The following is a 19,004-nucleotide window of genomic DNA, read 5'->3' as shown; positions in this document are numbered from 1 at the left end:
CCGGAACGCGGCGGAACCGCGTTCCGGCACCTTTTTCCGGGCCGGCCGCACCGGAAATAGCCCCTCCCACACCGGAAATAGCCCCTCCCAAATTTTACTTGCATTCCTGTTCTCTAAAGGGGCGGTCCTAGGGTTTGATGAGGGCGTGGCCAGGTTTGAGTTCCGCCACCTTTTCTCCGAGAAAAAAAGCCCTGTTTAGGAGACTGGGCCAAAAGACACTGTCAAGGGACTGGTAACATACGAGAGAGCAGAGGCCACAACTGGAAAGAGGACAGGGCAAAAGGGTCAGAGGAGACTCTCCCTTGATTGTAAAGGAGACTTGAGGAGAGGGAGAGATGTACTTTCAGACTTCGAAGATTCTGGCAAAGTAGCTTTACAACAAAGTAGAATTAGATCTTCTGTTTCTGATTCCTACTTGGATTACGCTACAAGGCTGACAGTTCCAGACAGTTGTACACATACTATCAGTTCTGAAAACTTGATTAACTAGTCCCCACCCCCCATTTTATGTATTATTTTTTTCTCTTAATTGCTAAATATTAAGTTCATTGAATCAAATGAGCTCACTTAATTTTTTTCTTACACTGAACTATCACAGTAGTAACTAGATTAAAGTCACTTAAGCTTGTTTTGTTAAAGAATCAATATTCTTCTATTATGACAACAATTGAAAGATTGGGCTGGCATAAAACCAGACAGCTCCTTAATTTCAGTTGCACATGATTTGATTATGCAAGTATGCGTTTTGAATCTGCACAGAAAACACCACTTGGGAGGATTGCAGTAAGAGATTAAGTATTCCTCTGTTCAGATTAGTTTTCCTCTTTAATAAGGATCATCCCTGGTAGTGTTAAGCACTGCTAAGTGAACCCTCTAGTATGAAGATAGCAACTATTTTTATTTTAATTCTACTTTGTGAAAAATGGCATTAGCAAAACTAAAACCTACCTTGTGAACTTTTTAGGCCAATGTCAATGTCATAATTTGTTAGCCAATTGAAAGCTGTGATGACTCACAACATTTTATCTATATTCTAGATTCTGATGAATCACCAGTAGCAAGAGAACGGAATGTCATTGTGCATGCAAATCCAGACTTCTCTAATAACATCAACAGGAGATCAGCTACCCGAGACTCTGAGTGCCAAACAGAAGATATTCTCATTGCTGCCCCATCCCGCAGAAGAATACGAGCTCAGAGGGGTCAAAGCGCAGTAGCTTCACTGTCTCATTCAGCTGGCAACATATTGGTGCTGACAGATAATGGTGACTCTATGTTTACATTAATGAGCAATCGTGTTCGATCCAGGAGTCTTCCTCGTGAAGGTGCTAGAGCCAATGAAAAAGACCACAACAATGGTGCCGAAATTTCAGCATATGAGGCAGAACACTTTTTAACAAATCAAGAACGAATCTCCATAAAGAGTAAGGATGCCATTAATAACCATTGTTCACAGGAACACCATCCCAGGGGCTTAGCTTGTTCCCAGCATTTTCATAGTCCAGATCATAACTCAAATGAAAGAGGGAGGTCAAGGTTATCAAGGATGGTAGATTCTGGAAGTTGTGATATTTCTTCAAACTCTGATACTTTTGGAAGTCCAATTCACTCTATCTCCACAGCAGGGGTTCTTCTCAGCAGTCACATGGACCAGAAAGATGATCATCAATCATCTAGTGGAAACTGGAGTGGAAGTAGCTCAACATGTCCTTCCCAAACATCTGAAACAATTCCTCCTGCTGCTTCACCTCCACTGACAGGTTCTTCACACTGCGATTCAGAATTATCACTGAACATTGCCCCTAATGCTAATGAAGATTCAAGTATTTTCATAACTGAACACTATGGTGGACATAAAATTAGAGGTCACAGGACAAGTTCTTTCACTTCTGATCTGCTAGATGACCCTAATAATAGCAACACAAGTGATAGTGAGTGGAATTATTTGCATCATCATCATGATGCATCCTGCCATCAAGATTTCAGCCCTGAACATCCCAAGACTGATAGCCTGGGCTGCCCAAGTTTTGCAAGCATGGCCACTTATGACAGTTTTGTAGAGAGGACTCCATTGGACAAAGCAGAGACTAGCTCACATTTTTCAGTTGATACTGAAGGCTACTATACGTCCATGCACTTCGACTGTGGACTCAAAGGAAATAAAAGTTATGTTTGTAACTATGCAGCTGTGGGCTTGGAAAATGGTCAGAATACAAGTTTTGCTTCCAATCTCACTCACTGTAATTGGCAAGATTATATGGATCATAGGAAGCAAGGAAAAGCAAGCATCTCTCTAAAGAAACCAAAGATGAAGCCAGCCCCACCAAAACGCAGCTCATCTTTAAGGAAATTTGACAGTAGAACCGATATTTCAGAGAAGAAAGAACCAAAGATAACTAGTGGGCAGCAACATATGCCTCATACTTCCAGGGAAATGAAGCTGCCCCTCGAGTTTGCAAACACACCTTCAAGGGTAGAAAGTACTAGCCTGCCAAGTAAACTGAAACAGTCCTGGGATAATCAGGATGAGAATGACATAAAGGGCCTCCCATTTGATTCCATGGACATTGCATCATTTAAAGATGAAGATGCTGAACAATCTCACTATGCAGATCTCTGGCTTCTAAATGACTTGAAATCTAATGATCCCTATAGATCATTATCTAACTCAAGCACTGCTACGGGTACAACGGTCATAGAATGCATAAAGTCACCAGAAAGTTCTGAATCTCAAACATCACAGTCTGGCTCAAGAGCCACCACTCCTTCTCTTCCCTCTGTTGAGAATGAGTTTAAGTTGGCATCCCCAGAAAAACTGGCTGGTTTAGCTTCTCCTTCGAGTGGTTACTCCAGTCAGTCAGAAACTCCGACATCATCATTTCCAGCAGCATTTTTTTCTGGTCCCCTATCCCCTGGAGGGAGTAAAAGAAAGCCAAAAGTACCAGAAAGGAAATCCTCATTACAACAATCTTCTTCTAAAGATGGCAACATATTTTTAAACAAAGACTTAGAACTTCCAATTATACCTCCTACTCATCTTGACCTAAGTGCTCTTCATAATGTTTTGATTAAACCATATGCTCACAGACCCCAGCTGCATGCTTTTAATAATAATAAATCAAATATGGTAGAAGAAGCACTGAATTCTAATTCTTCACCAGCTCTTGCTATTACACCTTCAGTGCTAAAGTCAGTACATCTTCGATCAATTAATAAGCCTGAAGAAAGGAAACAGAAAGACAATCCAGATTTTCTACCCATTCAAGAATATAGTTTGGTAACTGCTATTTCTTCATGCAAAATGAAACCACGTGTAAGTAAGAAACAAGTGTCACATCAGTTCTTCATGGAAGATGCCATTGTGTCCTATATCAATCCCTCCCCAGTACAGATAAGCCCAGAACAACTACTAGGAGAAGATAATTTAACCTTTAGTGAAAGAAATACGTGTCAAGAGAATCTAACTTCATTAGTAGAGAGTGTTTTAGCAGCTAAGAGTATACCAGATCAAATACAATCAGTACATGGGATTTTGCTAGAGTGTACAACTAATAAAGCTTGCAGGGTTTCTGATGAACAATTTCCACAAGGCACAACAGTTTTTCCAAGCAATCTTGAAGGCAAAATTACTTGTGGATCAGAACAGAATAAGAGTTTTGACCCTGTGCAGTCTCTGTATGAATTACCTGCACACTGTGAACAAAAGTTGAAATATGAACCACTATGTGAAGATATTCCTTGGTCTGACTCCTTAACTTGGGGAGCAGATACTTGTTATCAGCTGAAGCATCAGTTTAATATAAACCAACTTGATGACAAAGTGCCTGAGAATATCAGTTATGAATCAGAGATCTCAAATATAGATTCACTCAGTGAAAAATGCTCTGAAAATGATATCATGTCAGGTATTCCAACCAAAAGTGCCTCAGATGACAGTGATAGCAGAGCAGCTGAGACACAAGGAACTACAGAAGATGATACCTTAAAAGGTTAGTTCTTAATTATTCCTACACTGCTAATGATAGCACTTACTGCTAGAAATAATGTTGCTACTTGATTGTATTAATGGATAATTTCCAGAATTCCATTAATTTCAGTGAAACCCTAACACAGTGATAGCGAACCTATGGCACGGGTGCCAGAGGCAGTACTCAGAGCCCTATCTGTGGGCATGCGCACCGTCGTCCCAGTCCTAGGTCTTCAGCTGGGTTTTATAAAACCTTTTTGCTTTAGGTCTCTGCCGCCGTGTGCAAAAAAAAAAGGTTCAATCAATCAATCAATTTCAACTTCTCGTGGGAAAAAAAAGATCTTGCAAAGTTGGAATTGATTGATTGAACTTTTTAGTCCCACCTAGTCTGCCGTTACCACCGCAGCCATGCCCACCCAATGGGCCACACCCACCCAATGGGCCACACCCACCGGGCACCCGACGATGCATAAGTGGGTTTTGGGTTGTAGTTTGGGCACTCGGTCTCTAAAAGGTTTGCCATCACTGCCCTAATATATTGCACTGATAAATGTATGATTATTTGAAGAAATATACAGCTAGTCCTTGACCTATGATCAAAGTTACCACAGGACTGAACAAATAGTCAGCCATCCCAACACCCCCATGGTCTCATGATCATGATATAGATGCTTGGTGAGTGATTCACACTCACCACCAGTGATTTACATTCACCACCAGTTTTGCAATACCTTGTGATCATGTGATTGCAATTTACAACCTTCCTTGCTGGCTTCTACAGAAAGTCCCCTAGACTCTTTGTGTTTGCACTGTGCTAGCCACTCATGCACCCTCCCTAACCTGTACTAACTCTCACATATTCTCGTGCACTCTGTTCAGTTCAAACTATGCCTCTCTCACACTCCCTCACACCTTTGTGCACCCCCAAATACGTGTTGCACCTCTCATGTACCCTCTCTGACCTGAAGCATGCTTTTCTAGACTCCCCTTGTTCTCTTCTTCACCAAGTAGCAGCCACTTACCTGCCTGCCGACATGGAACTTACAATTTCCTGCCATCTTCCCCACTGACTTTGGCTGTTGGAAGCCAGCAGGATGTTACCTTGCCTAACAACTGAGGGATTTGACTAACAATAGCAACTGGGACTGTGGGGACTGCTGTTGCTAAGCAATGCAGTTATACTTTATGATTGCATTGGTTAGTGATGGAAAATTCCACTTCTAAGTATTGTCATAAGCCAAGGACTATGTAAGGTCTCTGACTAGCTGGGATATACAATTTCTCTCCTACCCAGGGTAGCCCTTCCTGCATCAAACAAACGTTCTTGTGGTTAGAATAGAATAGAGCTGGAAAGGACCTTGGAGGTCTTCTAGTCCCCTGCTTGAGCAGGAGAACCTATACCATTTCAGACAAGTGACTGTCTAGTCTCTTCTTTAAAATCTCCAGTAATGGAGCACCCATGATTTCTGAAGGCAAGCTTTTCCACTGGTTAATTGTCTTCACTATTAGGAAGTTTCTCTTTAATTCCAGGTTGCTTCTCTCTTTGGTCAGTTTCCAACCATTGTTTCTTGTCTTGCCTTCTGGTACTTTGGAGAATAGTTTGACACCCTCTTCTTTGTGGCAGCCCCTCAAATACTGGAATTCTGCTATCATGTTGCCCTTGTTTCTTCTTTTCTTTAGACTAGCCAAACCCAAACCTGCAGCCATTCTTCATATGTTTTAGTCTCTAGGCCTTTGATCATTTTAGTTGCTCTTCTCTGAACTTTTTCCAAGGTCTCAACATCTTTTTTGTAGTATGGTGACCAAAATTGGTTGCAGTATTCCAGGTGTGGTCTTACTAGGGTTTATAAAGCAATACTAATACTTCATGTGATCTTGATTCTATGCCTCTGTTTATACAACCCAGGATTGTATTAGCTTTTTGGGCTGCTGCTGCACACTGCTGCTCATAGTCAAGTGATCGTCCACTAGGACTCCAAGGTCCCTCTCACAGTTGCTATTTTTGAGCCAGGTCTCGCCTAATCTGTACTTAAAGCTTTGATTTTTCCTGCCTAAATGTAAAACTTTGCTTTTCTCCACATTAAAACTCATTTTGTTGGATAGGGTCCATTGTTCAAGTTTGTCAAAATCCTTTTGGATTATGAGCTTGTCTTCAGAGGTGTTGGCTATTCCTGCCAGTTTAGCGTCATCTGCAAAAAATTTTAATAAGTGTTTTATTCATTTTCTATTATTACGAATCATACTTAGTAAACAACATGATGTCTGGGTACGTTTATTTCTCAATGTCGCATCATAATTTCTTCACTATAAATCTGTTCAATGCTGTACAATCAAGTGTGTTTTTCCCCTGATCCTCTCTTCTTCCATAGTATTTTCATTTTCCCAACATTGAACAAATACAATTCTTACTACTATTATTACATACAAATTAGATATACACATCCTCTTCATATTTTTCTACTGTTATACAAATAACAATAGTATCAATTTATAATAGCTTTTCTAAACACTTTATATTTAAATTGTATTTGCAATTAAAGTCTCCTTATTAAATCAGTGTCCAGTTTTTCAACCTCTTATTTAAGTTTAATTTCCCATAAGTATTCAAAATATCTTTGTCACTTATGAAAAAATTTTCTTAAAATTAGTTACATTTGTGTAGCCGGAAATTTCATTTATACAAGGTACCCTAGTGTTTTTATAATTCCCATATCAAAAGAAAAGGTACTATTCTAATTATAAATCATATCTTTCTTATTATAAAAATTTATTTATATCTATGGGTTATCTATTCTTTTGACCATATTCAAAAAAATATTGGCTCATATAATACCCCATCTGGTATGTCAGATCTTCTGCTTTTTGAGTCTAACTCTAGCTTTCTTCCTTTGCCAATTGGCTTTCCAGGCCAAAGTAATTAAATCACCAAAAAAGTCTTCTTCTGTTTTTGTGAATATTGCTTGGGATGGGAAAAACAATTTAAGTAGGGTATTTTTGAGGGGAAATTCTGCCCAGTTTTAATCATTAAGCAACTTGTACTTTCCTTCTCCCTCAGCTTCTCTTTTCATTTTTTGTCTCCCAATTTCTGGCATTTCCCCTAACAGCTTTATAATCCGTTTTTTAAAATATCCTTCCTTATCCTCAGGTATATTTTGAAAACCTAAAGAATAGGGTGCCTTTTCCATTTCCCTTGTTGTAACTAAGTCTTGCAGATTTTTATTTGTCTATGCCAATTTATGTTTCCTTTATTTTATATCTTGTGTCTTTGGATTAATTTCCTCTGATTTGTCTTCTGTTTTCTGACTTATTTGTTCATTCTTTGTAGTCATTTTCTGGGAACTTTCTAGTTGTAAGTTTAAGCTAGAGATTTGCTTATTTATATTATCAAAATTGTTTTTAATTTCATCATGGTTTCTTCTTGCATCTTCTTTATGTGAAATAATCGTCTCCTGAATTAATTGTAACATAGAATGTATTTCCTTCTGGAAAATATTTACTTCTTCTTGAGGCATCACTCCTGCAGATCCCTGGTAAACCTGGCTGGGGGCTTCAGTTGAGAGTATTATGTTTTCCTACCACTTTTGGCTAGATATAAAGGATCCATTTTATTTCCCTCCTCCAGATATTCTGTCAGAACTGTTGTGATCCCCAAATACTACTCATGTCTAATACCACTAATCTTAATGCCCATAGAACAACGTGTCATCTAGTTCTTCTAATCTTTATATATAGCCTTTATAATCCAATAGGTTCCAGGATATAAGTCCTCCACTGAAAGCAATATTTTGTAATAGTCCTTCTGCTCAGGCATCCAGAAAATGTCAGTCAGCCGAAGTTTACAATCCAAAATGTTCAAAGTGTTCAAAATGTTCAACCACCCTAAGAACAGTCCAAAAACCTCCCCCAGACAAACGTAGCCAAAAGTCAAATGTTTCTTTCTCTTCAAATAATTCTTAATATTAAAAATCAGAGCTCAGTATATGTTTATAATCCAAGAAGTTCAACAGGTTTCAAAACAATTAAGTTCTCACACTGTAGTAAGTATGCCAAAATATTTTTCTCTGTTGCCAGCTGTTCTTTGTTGAGCTAAAAGTCACCAAACAACAAAGAAGCTAGGTTGTTATCTATTTCTAGGCATCTTGCCAGGTCTGTATCAGTCATTGCAGCTGTGGTGCTATACTCTAATCTGCCACTAGATGTCATTCAATATCCATTTTCCGACTCTTAAAACAGAAGGTTGATTTCTTGTTTTTCACACCAGTATTGTTTCAAAGAGAAAATCTTAACAATTTTCTCAGTTCTCAAATTTATCAAAACTATAGTTTTATATTACTTCCACTTCAGTGATAAATATTTCTGTCCCCCATAAAAAAATTAAAATGCCGCTTCCATTCCTCTGGAAGGGTGGGGCTACAATCCTGTTCCTTCTTGCGTTTGTAGGTTTTTAGCTTCTTGGGAGCCTTTTCCAGGAAATCCAGTTGTAAAATAGTAAAAAAGGGATCAATATTCTCACCCAGTTCCAAACACGCTGTTTATGATCTGCTAATTAGTGCTTTCTTTCTTCAGTTGTCAGTAGCTGGAGGCTGGCCACAGGAATCCAGCCAGTCTTTCCCCTGCCGGTTCTGAGGGATTTCCTCAGATCAAACAGATTGACCACTGTTTCTCCGTGATCGACAAGGCATCCCTCCTTCTTCATCGCCTCTTCGGGGCAATTTTAGGCCCTTTTAGAGGCCCCAGCAGCCAAAATCAGGCATGGAAAGCAGAGCCCTGCCTTGCTGCGTCCGTGTCAGTACGACGCCAAACCGGAAGTTGTGTCATCTGCAAATTTGATGAGTTCCCCTTCTATCTGTTTTTGACAAACCTGTGCTGGCTACTGGTTATAACTTTGCTTCTAGTTGTTTGCAGATCTGTTTTTTGATTATCTTTTCCAGAATCTTCCCAGGTATTGATGTTAGACTGATTGGTCTGTAGTTTCCTGGTTTTTTTTTTCTTTCTTGAAGATGGGAACCACATCAGCCTTTTCCCGATCATCAGGTACTTCCCCGGTACTACAGGATTTTTAAAAGATATGGTGCAATGATTCTGAGATGACATCTGCCAGCTCCTTCAGAACTCTGGGATGTAATCTGTCGGGTCCCAGTGATTTATATTCATCAGGGTCAGATAGGTGTTCTCTTACCATTTTCTTGCTTATTTTAATTTTTGTTTCTAGTTTGTCTTTTGCAGTACATTTTTTTTGTATGTTGAGCTATACTTTCTTTTGTGTGAAGATTGATGCAAAGAATGATTTAAGCAGCTTTGCTTTATCCCTACTGCCTGTTACTTCCTTGCCATCTTCTCTCTTTAGTGAACCTACAGTTTCCTTGACTTTTTTGTTGTTATTAATATGTTGAAAGAAACTTTTTTTATTTTCTTTGATTTCTGTTGCAAGTCTTCATTCATTCTGAGCCTTTGCTTTCCTGACTTCATCTTTGCATGTTCTGGCTGTCTGCTGATAATCAGCCTTAGGTATGTGTCCCTCTTTCCATTTTTTGTACTTGTCCTTTTTGTCTTTCAGTTTGTCAGAGAGATCTTTGTGCAGCCATGCTGGTTTCTTCTTGAATATCTTGTTTTTCTTTTTCAGTGGTATTGTGTTGGACTGCGCTTTTATGATCATATTTTTCAGAGTTTCCCACGCTTCTTGAGTTGTTTTCCCCTTTAGGATTTTCATCCATGGAATCTTTCCTAGGTTCTCTCTGAGTTTGTTAAAATCAGCTCTTTTGAAGTTTAAGACTCTGTTTGGATTGTTTTCTATTGTTTGTGTTTACATTATATTTAATTTCAGCATGAGGTAGTCACTTTCGCCCAAGGTTCCGGCAACTTCAACTCCCTCTATCACGTCTTCTTAATTAGTAAGGATTAGGTCCAGTGTAAGTTTACTTCTAGTTCCCTCCTTTACTGTTTGGATGTTAAAGTTGTTGACTAGGTTGGTTAAGAATCTGTTAGTTCTCCCACTCGCTCCAGAGTTTATCTCCCAGTTGAGGTCTGGATATTTGAAGTCTCCCATTACTACTGTGGAATGCTTCCTACATACGTTTGTTAACTGGTTGGCAAAGAGTTCATCTATTTCTTCTGATTGGTTGGGTGGCCTGTAATATAGACCTATAGCAATATCACTTTTTCCCCTTTTATATTGACTCAGGCTAGCCCTTCCTGCATCAAGCAAACGGTCTTGTGGTTGAGGAACCACTCATCCTTTTCTAGGGATTGTTTGAAGGCTAGGGTAGTGGGTTATCTAGGGGCAACTCCCTCTTTGCTTGTGCTCTCGTGGTTACTCGAGCTGCTAGTTGCTGTGCTGGGAGCAAAGGTTTAATCACTTCCAATTTTATGCTGTTGTATTGTGGTAGCCTTGACAGGGCATCAGCTAGGATATTCCCCCCTCCCCCCTGGTAAGTAGCGATGGGTGAAGTTAAAATGTTGAAAATGTTGAGCCCACCGGGTTTGCTTGTGGGATAATTTCTTTGGGGTTTTTAGAGCCTCTAGGTTTTTCTGATCAGTCCAGACCTGAAAAGGGATTTTATTCCCTTCCAGAAAGTGTTGCCAGGTGAGGAGGGCCCACCTAACTGCATAGGCCTCTTTTTCCTACACTGCCCAACATTGCTCGGTTTCTGTCAGTTTTTTCGATGTGTAAGCACAAGGATATAGTTGGCCCTTTTCATTTTGCTGCTGCAGTATTTCTCCCATAGCTACATCACTGGCATCTGCCTGAATAACAAAAGGTTTTTCAGGGTCTGGATGCTTTAGGACTGGCTCAGCAGAAAAAAGTCTTTTTAACTTTTTGAATGAGGCTTGGCATTCCATAGTCCATTTTAATGGCTGGCTAGGTTTCAGTTTGTCCATCCCTTCCCCCTTGTATTCAACAAGTTAGTGATGGGGAGGGCAATTTGTGGAAAGGATGTGATGAATTGCCAGTAAAAATTTGTGAAGCCCAGGAAGCTTTGCCCACTCTAACATAGCTTGCACTTTCTCCAGGTCCATTTCCACCCCCTTGTGGGAAATCCGGTAGCCCAAGCAGTCGATTTTTTCTTTGTGGAATTCGCACTTTGAAAGCTTAGCATACAGTTTGGCAGCACAGAGTTTATTTAGAACCACTTTGATCAATTTCACATGTTCTGCTTTCATTTCAGTGTAGATTAATATGTCGTCAAGATACACCAAAACCCCCTTATACAGGGGCTCATGGAGCACTTCATTTATCAGCTGAATTAACACTGCGGGAGCCCCTTGTAATTCAAAAGGGAGCCCCTTGAATTGGAAGCACCCCAGGAGGGCAGTTAAAAGCAGTTTTCCATTCATCCCTCTCCTTAATTCTGACTCAGTAGTATGCTTGCCGTAAGTCTAGCTTAGAGAATATTCGAAAGATGGGCCAGCATGTCTTTCACAAGTGGGTGGGACTACACATTTTCCACAAACACCTATAATCCATGCAGAGATGAAGAGACCCATCTTTCTTCTCCCAGAACAGAACCGGGGCAGCCACCTTGGGTGTAGCTGGTTGAATGAAGTCTCAGGCCAGGTTTGTGTCTATAACCCCGTGCAGTTCAGTTAACTTTTTGAGGCAGCTGCCACTTCTCTGTGGGGTCCCTCCTTTGCTTTGTGGCTGCCACTGCGTCGGGCTCCCTCCCTCCTTGAAAACGTCAAGAATCCCTTCCTCCAATCCACCCATGGGTTCCATTTTTTGAGCCAAGCCAATCCTAAAATGAGAGGCCATTCCCTTCCGGGTGCCACTATAAAGGTTAGCGTCTCAAGAGTGTCTTCCCATGGTTAGGCCCATGGGCTAGGTGGCAAAGAGGGCTACAACTGACCCATCTAACTGACAAAAAGCAATTGGGTTCTTTAGTCTCCTCAGGGGGACCTCAGTTTTCCTACTAAGGTTGGGCTTATGAAGCATCTGGTGCACTCCGAGTCTAGCAATGCTTTTAGGGCCGCTTTCTTTCCATGCCTGGGATTAACAGTTCTATGGGCATAGCTACTGGCATGATTGGACCACTTACCAGGGGGTCGTCATTGTAGTCACTGTCGGAGGGTCCCAGCTCCTCTTCTGATGGGGTCGCAGTTCCCTCTCTTGATTTAGAGGAGGGACGGAACTCTACGACCTCAGCACTCTTTAGGGCCATGTCCTTGGCATGCTGGGGGTGGGGGGTTCATCAGCTTTCCACCTGGCAGTCAGTCTCCTTTCTTTGCTGGGGTCTTCATTCGGCATTCTGCCGCCCGGTGACCCTCTTTACCGCATTTGAAGCAGGTGGTCAAGCGTGGTGGGGCTGTCTGGGCTTTGGCAGCCTCTTTTTCTCTGGTAGAGCCTGCCTCTACACCCTGCCTGATCGGTACTGGTTCCATATCTGGTTGATCTCTGCTTCTTCGGCCACAATGCACCAATCGTGGAGGTGAGCAGGGGCCCCTCTGGTCGTCATTCAGCCCATCCTTAAAGCAGCTCACCAGGATGTCTTCCAGCCAGTTGAGGTGGCAAGCTAGGTCTCAGAACTCCTCGGTATACTCAGCCACTGGGCGATGGCCCTGCCTCACAGTTCTGTTATGATCTCTAGCTTTCTGGTCGGCCAGGGGGTCTTCAAACCTCCATCTCAGTGCTGTCATGAAACGGCTGAAGTTTCGAAGCTCTGGGGTGTTGGCATTGTGGAGGGTCACCATCCATCAGGCAGCAACCCCCTCCAGGACCACGATGACCACCCTGACCCTAGCCCCTTCGGAGGGGATGTCTCGCCCATATTCTTGCATGTTGGTGAGGACATGGGTGAGAAAGAACCCCAATTTCTGGGGGTCTCCATCAAACTAGATGCCAAGAGGGGGTGCCTTCTGCTGATGGCCCCCACACACCAACTCTCTAGACATTCATACAACCAGGGTCCCTTTGGGGAGGGCTGGCTGGTTTGGTTGTCCCTCTCTCTGTGGATTCTGCAGCACCAGCATCTGACTCCAAGGTCAGGAATTCCCCCCTTTTGCATGCAGCTTCCTCTTGCTTCCATCATCCCTTTCCATGTGGGCTATGGCTTCTCGCGTTTTCAGGCCCTGGAAAGCTTCCATCATGAAGTGCATGGCTTGTTTCATGAGGCGGTCGGCGTGATCCGGTTCTTCTTCTGGTTTGCCATCATCATACAGCGCTTCTATCTCGTGCCTCCAGCCATGCTTTTGGCTGCCATAGGTGAGGGTGACTCCTTTGGTCCTTCCCGGTCCTCATTCTTCCCCATGCCAATGGACCATCTTGGCGTCAAGGAGATCCTCCAGGGCGGCAGCTTCCTTTGTCCAGCCGGCGGAGTTTGTGTCGGGCTGAGTTTTGGTGGAGGACTCCCCACAACACTCAGCTTCTTCATGCTCGCTGCCCTGGTTAGACATCGTGTGCACAGTCCCCACAATAGGGCTGGTGCTGCTCTGGGTTGACCACTTTGCAGATCCTGACTAAGGTAAGGTCTCAGCTCAGCTAGTCCCTCAAGAAAGTCGAACTCTTGAAATAAAAAGGATATTTTATTGAGAGGTAGTGAATGCAGAGAAAACAGGGAGGTTCTAATTCCTGCGTGAAAACATTAGGTTAAACCCCAAGATTCAGACCCCTCCCACCTGCCCAGTCCATTGAGAGCCAATCCAGAGATGCGATGGTGTTGTGAGAAGTCCAAGCTGAGAAGGTGATAAGAAGTTGTTCTCAGGCACTTCGACCTTGGTTCTCCAGAGATGAGACAAAGCAGATGGCCACAGGCTCATCCCTCCCCCCTCCCATCTCCCAGGAAGATACATAAAAAGCAAAAGAGGAACAAAGTAAAATGAATACATCACAGAAAGCCCCAAGGTTCCCCCCCTCCCACCAGGATGGCAGTATCCCGATAGAGATCTACGGGACCTGACAGAGTATCTACGTATGTTTATACCTAAATCTGCAATTCCTTTTAATTTTTAGCCCCAAAAGAGTCCTTTATCATTAATATTAATTTAACAGTTTATCCAGTACTTAGCTCTGATTCTATTATTCCTAATTCCATTAATTAAGGAGACTGTGTAATCAAATTCTAGTGCCTGATTCTCAGCAGTTTTCTTTATTGCTTTTTTTGAAGAATCTTTTGTGAGTGATGATTCTATAATCTCACCCATAAATGAGGATTCTCAAACTGAAGTAGAAGAGTTTTTGGTGTCTCCAAATAAACCACGAACAACAGAGGATCTGTTTGCAGTAATTCACAGGTAAGTTAATGTTACCATAACATAATAGCATGTCATAATAGCAATTTATTCAACATAGTGATAAAGTGCTTGTTTCAGAAACTTTATTTTTCAGTCTAAACCAATATAACTATTTCTATAGTTTAAAGTAGGAATTACAGACGATCAGATAAGTATATTGTTTCAATGAAAACTCAACGGAAATGCTCCTTAGAAATTGCTTTGTGAAAGTGAAATAAGTGGCCATATTTCCACATTTCTCCTTGCTGCAAGTGCCAGTCGAACCTGCAAAACCCCATGAATTACCTTATCAAAGCAGATGGTTCTCCCTGCTCATTGTTTTAATAGTTCAAACCACTATTGATGCCAATCAAAATTGCCTTTTGCAAGCTCACTATGAAAGTTAAGTATTGGAAAAAAATGAAAGCATAGATCATGATGCAACTTGTTTACATTTTTAAACTGTCATTCATAATTACCCCTTTGAATATACTTTTTTTTATTAAAAAGTATATTGGGAGCAAAGAGAGGGAATGGAGTGCTACCCTGAAAGTAACCGTTGGGAGAGAAAAGAGAAAGTGGTTGAATTTCAGACTTTCTCTCAGCCCATCCCACCTCACAGGATTGCTGTTGTGGAGAAATTAGGAGGAGGAAGGTATGTTGGATATGTTTGCCGCCTTGAGTTATTTGTAAACATAGCAAAAGCATGATACAAATAAATAAATGAGGAGTCCTTGATGCTCTCTGAGTTTGGCTGCTTTCTTGCAGAATTTCCATTACCCAAACTAGGTAACATCATCAGTGGTATTAATGCAAATAAATAAATAAGCCTCCTGCTACTGCTCTTCGTTTTCCCCCACATGTAATTAATTACCTGAAGATCACACTGTGGAGCTGTGTGAATGCATGCACAGCATTGCTTGGGAAAGAGTACAAGCAGTAAGAACCCTGCCTAAAGTTACCATTGAAGAAATTCTATTTTACAAACACTATGAAGAGACTGTGCCAAGCACAAATTACCTTACAAAGGAAGAATAAAGTATTGTGGAGGGTTTTTTTCAGGAATAAACTGAAGAAAATATCAGGGAAGTTGTTTCCACTCAAATAAAGCAGGGATGCAAGTACAATGCATGGCTTTTATATGAAATATTTTATTAATTGATTACTTGATTATCTGCCATCAAGTTGGTATCAGCTTGGATGAACCATACAGACAGACTTTCTCCAGAATGATCTGTCTCCCTCCCCACCATGTTCTATGGCTTCCTCTCCTACTGTTATGTATATGTTTTGCATAGGGCAATTGGATGTTCTGCTATTCCAATTTTCCTAAGAATATTCCACAGCTTGATATAGTTGAAACATTCAACGGTGTTCAATGTCTCATTGAACATATTATTGATTTCTTTTTGGTATTCTTTGACTTTCCCATTAATGTCTCTTGTTTCCTGTTTCTTGTTCAAGGTAGCTTGAACATCTGCTGTCTCTTTTTCCTATGTAGAGTTCTAATTTGTGTCGAGTGATCTTAAGCATTATTTTAATATGTGAAATGTAGCATATTGTACAATATTTTGCATAATCTGGTAAGTCTCTTCTTTGATATTGATATGCAGATTCATGTCTTCCAATTTTGGCCACTATGTATTTCTCCAGATTTGCTGCCATAGTTTGAGTAGAATCTTTACTGCTTCTGCTGCTGCATTTCCTGTGGCCATATCTTTGCTGTATTTATTGAGCTTTTCTAGCTCCTTTTACCAATAATATAGTCCATTTTATTTCTGTGTCTGTCTGGGAAGGTCTGTGTACATTGGCATTTTTTTGGTTTGAAGACTATGTAGTAATGAAAAGCATCATTGGATTGGCAAAAACTGGTACCATTCTTCTGCTTCATTTCTATTTCTTGTGCCATATAGTCCAATTACATTTCTCTCTTTGCTACTTACAACAATGATATTTCAGTCTACAACCACAAGCAGTACAGACTGCTTGCATTTTCTATCAATTTAAATTTGAACATGAGCATAAATTTCACCAACCTCCGGTTCTTTTACATCAGTAGTTGGAGCATAACTTGAATAACTGTTATAGCAAAGAGTTTTCCATTAAGTCTAACTGATGCTATTCAGTCATTGATGCTATTGCATGCAAATATAGTCTTTGCTATATCTTTTCTGACTATATCAACATTGTTCTTTTTTGTTTTTTATATTGTAATAAATAGTAAGATCTTCTGATTGAAAGTTGCCAATTTCAGTTCATTACTATTAGATAATGCCTAAGATGTCAATATGTAGCTAATTCATTTGTCTCTTGTTGTCTCTCATGGGGTTGAGCTTTCCCCATGTTCATGTTTTCTACATTCCATGTTCCCAGTGTAATTTTATTTTTGCAGTTTTGGATTTTTTTTCTTCATAGCAGCCTCAGCAGTTAGATGTCAAGATGATTTAATCTAGCCATACCATAAATATGTTTGTAGTCCAAATGATCCTCGCTCATCCTATATAACATGTTCAGTGCCATTTAACCTGATATGCCATCATCTGACACTATAACGCAAATCGTGACTATCCATGTGGTGTTCTTGGTAAAATATAGAAGTGACTTACTATTGCCTTCTCCTGCACAGTATTTGCCATAGTTGCTAAAAGTAACCAGCCACTTCTAGCATCTTCTTATATCTCTGCTGACCAATATAAACATTGTCACATTTTACCTGAGCAGCTGAGATAACTTTCATGACTTGGGAGTATATATAGTTTAGGTGTACATTTCCAGCATTTTTTGCTCATCCTTCCTAGGCTTGATGAGGCAGCACAGATTAACTTGAGGAGACCTGAAATCTTACTGATCTTCATATAAGGATACCAAACTCTGTCAAGGTAGTGACCTTGGGATGTTCGACAGTTTAAAAAAATCTTGTAGTGATCTAGATATTCATCATAATTTGCATATCATGCCTACCATATATTACTGGCAGCAGTCTTGGTCCAAGTTTTTATTTTTTTTGCTTTGCAGTATTTCCTAAATTATCAGGGGCGAGAGGAGCCACAATATAACTAAATTCCATTTCACCAGCTCTGGTCTTTTTGTTTTACAATTTTTCCATTTGCCTCTCCAGTTTAAGCAGCATTACCACGTCTAATATCTGGAAGGTAGAGTCCTCATTTTCATGGATGATGAATTAGGTTTGTAGGTATGTAGTTATTAATAGCACAGTAGGGGAGTCCTATAATGAGATATGATTTAAATTTCTGGATCTAGGCAATGGATCCCAAAATGCTATGCCATATAACATATAATTGTATCAAATTTGATTATGTGTGATTAGATAAATTCACATAGATATGATGTTTATGTTTCAATACCATGAATATTGAATATAATTCTTTTCATAACAGGTCAAAAAGGAAAGTGCTCGGAAGAAAGGATTCTGGAGACCTTTCTTCAAGGAACAGACTGAAAGCTTCACCTAGTAATAATAGTGTGTCTTCTGTCAGTAGCACCTCACCTACAACTAGTATCCCCCTTATTCCTACCAGTGTGGGAAATTCACCTTGCAGCCAGAGGTCTCCTGGACTTATTTATCGGAATGCCAAAAAGTCCAGCACATCGAATGAGGAATTTAAACTACTGCTCTTGAAAAAAGGTAGTCGGTCTGATTCTAGCTACAGGATGTCAGCCACTGAGATATTAAAGAGTCCTGTTTGTCCCAAATCTCCTGGAGAACTAATTAGAGATACTTTTCAAACTGCAGATGAACCCTTCCAAGCCTCATCAAGCGCCGAGGCATTAGCTCCTCTCTCTCCTTCTCCCCCAAGGATACACGCAGAAGGGTTTTCTTCCAAAAGTTTTCTCACATCAGCATCTTCACGTGTAGGACGATCACGAGCACCTCCAGTTGCAAGCAGTAGCCGATACAGTGTTCGCTGCAGATTATATAACACCCCAATGCAAGTTATTTCAGAAGGAGAGACAGAAAATTCAGATGGGAGCCCACACGATGATCGATCTTCTCAAAGCTCAACATAAGTTGCCTAAGGGTCTCAGCACAATTCTGACTGTTAAGTGGGGAACTCTGCATTTGCTAAGCTTTGCATTTGCTAAGCTAAAAAGCATATTCTGTAGCAGTCAAATACCTTTCAAGGCAATATGCGATGCTTGAAAATGTTAAAGATTGCTAAAAGATGGGATTAAATAATCTGTACGTATTTATTATGTCCCATTTCCTATGACTAGAAATACATGGTCAACCTTTAATTTTCTTTTTCCCCCATCCCTCTCTCTCTTCTTTCCACCCTCAGTGTAAATTTATCCAGTTTTTTATAGTCCTTTCTTTTCTCCAGAAACATTACATTACTGTTATGCTTCCCTCGGGGTGGCAAACATAACATTGGTGAGGAATTAATATTTTTTTACATTAAAATGAATTGAAACAAAATAGAATGAACAAAACAGATGTACATATCTGTATTTTTGATAAGCAAATGTAAATAAAATCATTGCAGAGAAAAATGTGGTGAGTAGCAAATGAAAACTATCTTAAAGGATAAAAAAAAGATAAAAATAATGACTGTATTCTGTGAATACAATTTTCAGCAACTTTATTCACATATCAATCACTACCACTTTAAATAATTAAAGCCTCTAACATGAATTTAACACTTGGATTAATGGAAATCCTAATAATACTACAATATTTATAAACCAGGTTTTCTGATCTGGCTTCCCCCCCTTAAGAATTCTGAGAAGTGTAGCTATGTGGAAGTTTTTTGGTATATCAAGAATTGTATCACTTTTTTCACTTATCACTTAAAACCATTTTAAAGTTCCCTAA

General features: G+C 40.3%; 1 protein-coding gene across 1 annotated transcript in view; it reads left to right on the top strand.

Annotated features, from left to right (window-relative positions):
* Positions 1-18,501, top strand: part of NHS (NHS actin remodeling regulator) — a 321,746-nt gene extending 303,245 nt beyond the window's left edge. The window contains exons 7-9 of the mRNA XM_015822346.1: positions 1,038-3,989; positions 14,065-14,191; positions 17,569-18,501. Coding sequence (XP_015677832.1) covers positions 1,038-3,989; positions 14,065-14,191; positions 17,569-18,199 — 3,710 coding nt within the window. The 3' untranslated portion in view covers positions 18,200-18,501. The remainder of the gene's footprint in view (positions 1-1,037; positions 3,990-14,064; positions 14,192-17,568) is intronic.
* Positions 18,502-19,004: the final 503 nt, after the last annotated feature.

This window comes from Protobothrops mucrosquamatus, unplaced genomic scaffold, assembly GCF_001527695.2.
Source record: "Protobothrops mucrosquamatus isolate PMUCROS unplaced genomic scaffold, P.Mucros_1.0 scaffold1528, whole genome shotgun sequence".
Lineage (NCBI taxonomy): Eukaryota > Metazoa > Chordata > Lepidosauria > Squamata > Viperidae > Protobothrops > Protobothrops mucrosquamatus.
The sequence above is the reverse complement of the archived record's forward strand: the minus strand, read 5'-3'. Positions and strand labels throughout refer to the sequence as shown.